Raw genomic sequence first — 1,194 nt, 5'->3', positions numbered from 1 at the left:
CCCCCAAAAAAAAAAAAAAAAAAAAAAAAAAAAATATATATATATATTATTAAGGAGTCAGGTCTCAGATCGAGTGTGTGTTGAATAGTTGTGTGACTTTATTTAACCTTTAAAACCTAATTTTTTTCACCTGTAAAATGGGGAAAATCTTGGTGGGGAGATTAAATAAGGGCAAACATGAAAAGTGCTGAGGGAGATGTTTGACACATGGTATCTTTAGATAAGAACAGTGTCTTGAAATGAGAGGTGGGGGGTTGGGTGGGGAAAAACGGTAGTATTCACCTGACCAAAACATTTTTGGTGCTATAAATAAAAATTAGTCATTTTATATTATTGTCACACTACACAGAGTAAAGGAATTATATAATAAGGAACAGATGACAAACCTCTGTACACCTGGTGGACTAATTTGGAATTTCTATAGCCATGACAATTTAAATCCATCTCCATCCTTGTCTTGCCTAATGAACTCCTTATAAAAACACATTTATTATAATAAATTAATAGCAATTATTCTTTCTAATTTCATTTGCAGCTCCATTCATCTTTTTCAATTTAATGTAAGTTTCTGTGTTTCATAGAGGACTCATTTACACATTTCAAAGTAATATTAAGGAATTGTTGGTAGGAAGAATTTCTTGAAATAATAACGATACCTTCTGTGGTCTGATGAAGTACTGGAGTCAAAAGATCTTGATATTCTTTTACTTGTTTGGGATTGCCTCTAAAAACTCCTAAAATGTAAAATACAAAATCCAACAGCAGCTAAGCTGAATAAGCATTTATAAAAGTTTTATGTCTGGAAAAAAAATCAATTAACCTAGTTATAAAAATTTCAGGTATTTTCTATGTAAGTGATAAAAATAAAATTGAAAAAAGTTATGCATATATGTATATTTTCCCAAGAAATTGATCTTAGAAAGTCATATGAGCATTTAGAATTGAAAACTGAATTTTGATTGAAATTTCTCTAAATTACAAATGTTATAGATATTTACATTGTCATGGATTATAGTATTCATGATTTCTATTAATAAAAAATTTCTCTTTGTAAATATGAATAATATATTAGGACCATTTTTAAATATTTCAAAGTATTTTTTAAAGTCTTTAAATTATTTAACATTTCATCAGAAAGCAGAAGAGCAGCATATAAAAATGTAGAGCAGTGAACATCACTGAAGAATATTCTAT

The 1,194-nt window shown here is 28.2% G+C and overlaps 1 protein-coding gene across 1 annotated transcript in view; it reads right to left on the bottom strand.

Moving 5' to 3' along the window:
- The window catches only part of PHKB (phosphorylase kinase regulatory subunit beta), a gene marked incomplete at its 5' end in the record, with an annotated part of 121,095 nt that overhangs the window by 113,193 nt on the left and 6,708 nt on the right, over positions 1-1,194 (bottom strand). Inside the window, 1 exon segment of the mRNA XM_006155250.3 lies at positions 657-734. Coding sequence (XP_006155312.2) covers positions 657-734 — 78 coding nt within the window.

This window comes from Tupaia chinensis, unplaced genomic scaffold, assembly GCF_000334495.1.
Source record: "Tupaia chinensis unplaced genomic scaffold, TupChi_1.0 Scaffold000439_1, whole genome shotgun sequence".
Lineage (NCBI taxonomy): Eukaryota > Metazoa > Chordata > Mammalia > Scandentia > Tupaiidae > Tupaia > Tupaia belangeri.
The sequence above is the reverse complement of the archived record's forward strand: the minus strand, read 5'-3'. Positions and strand labels throughout refer to the sequence as shown.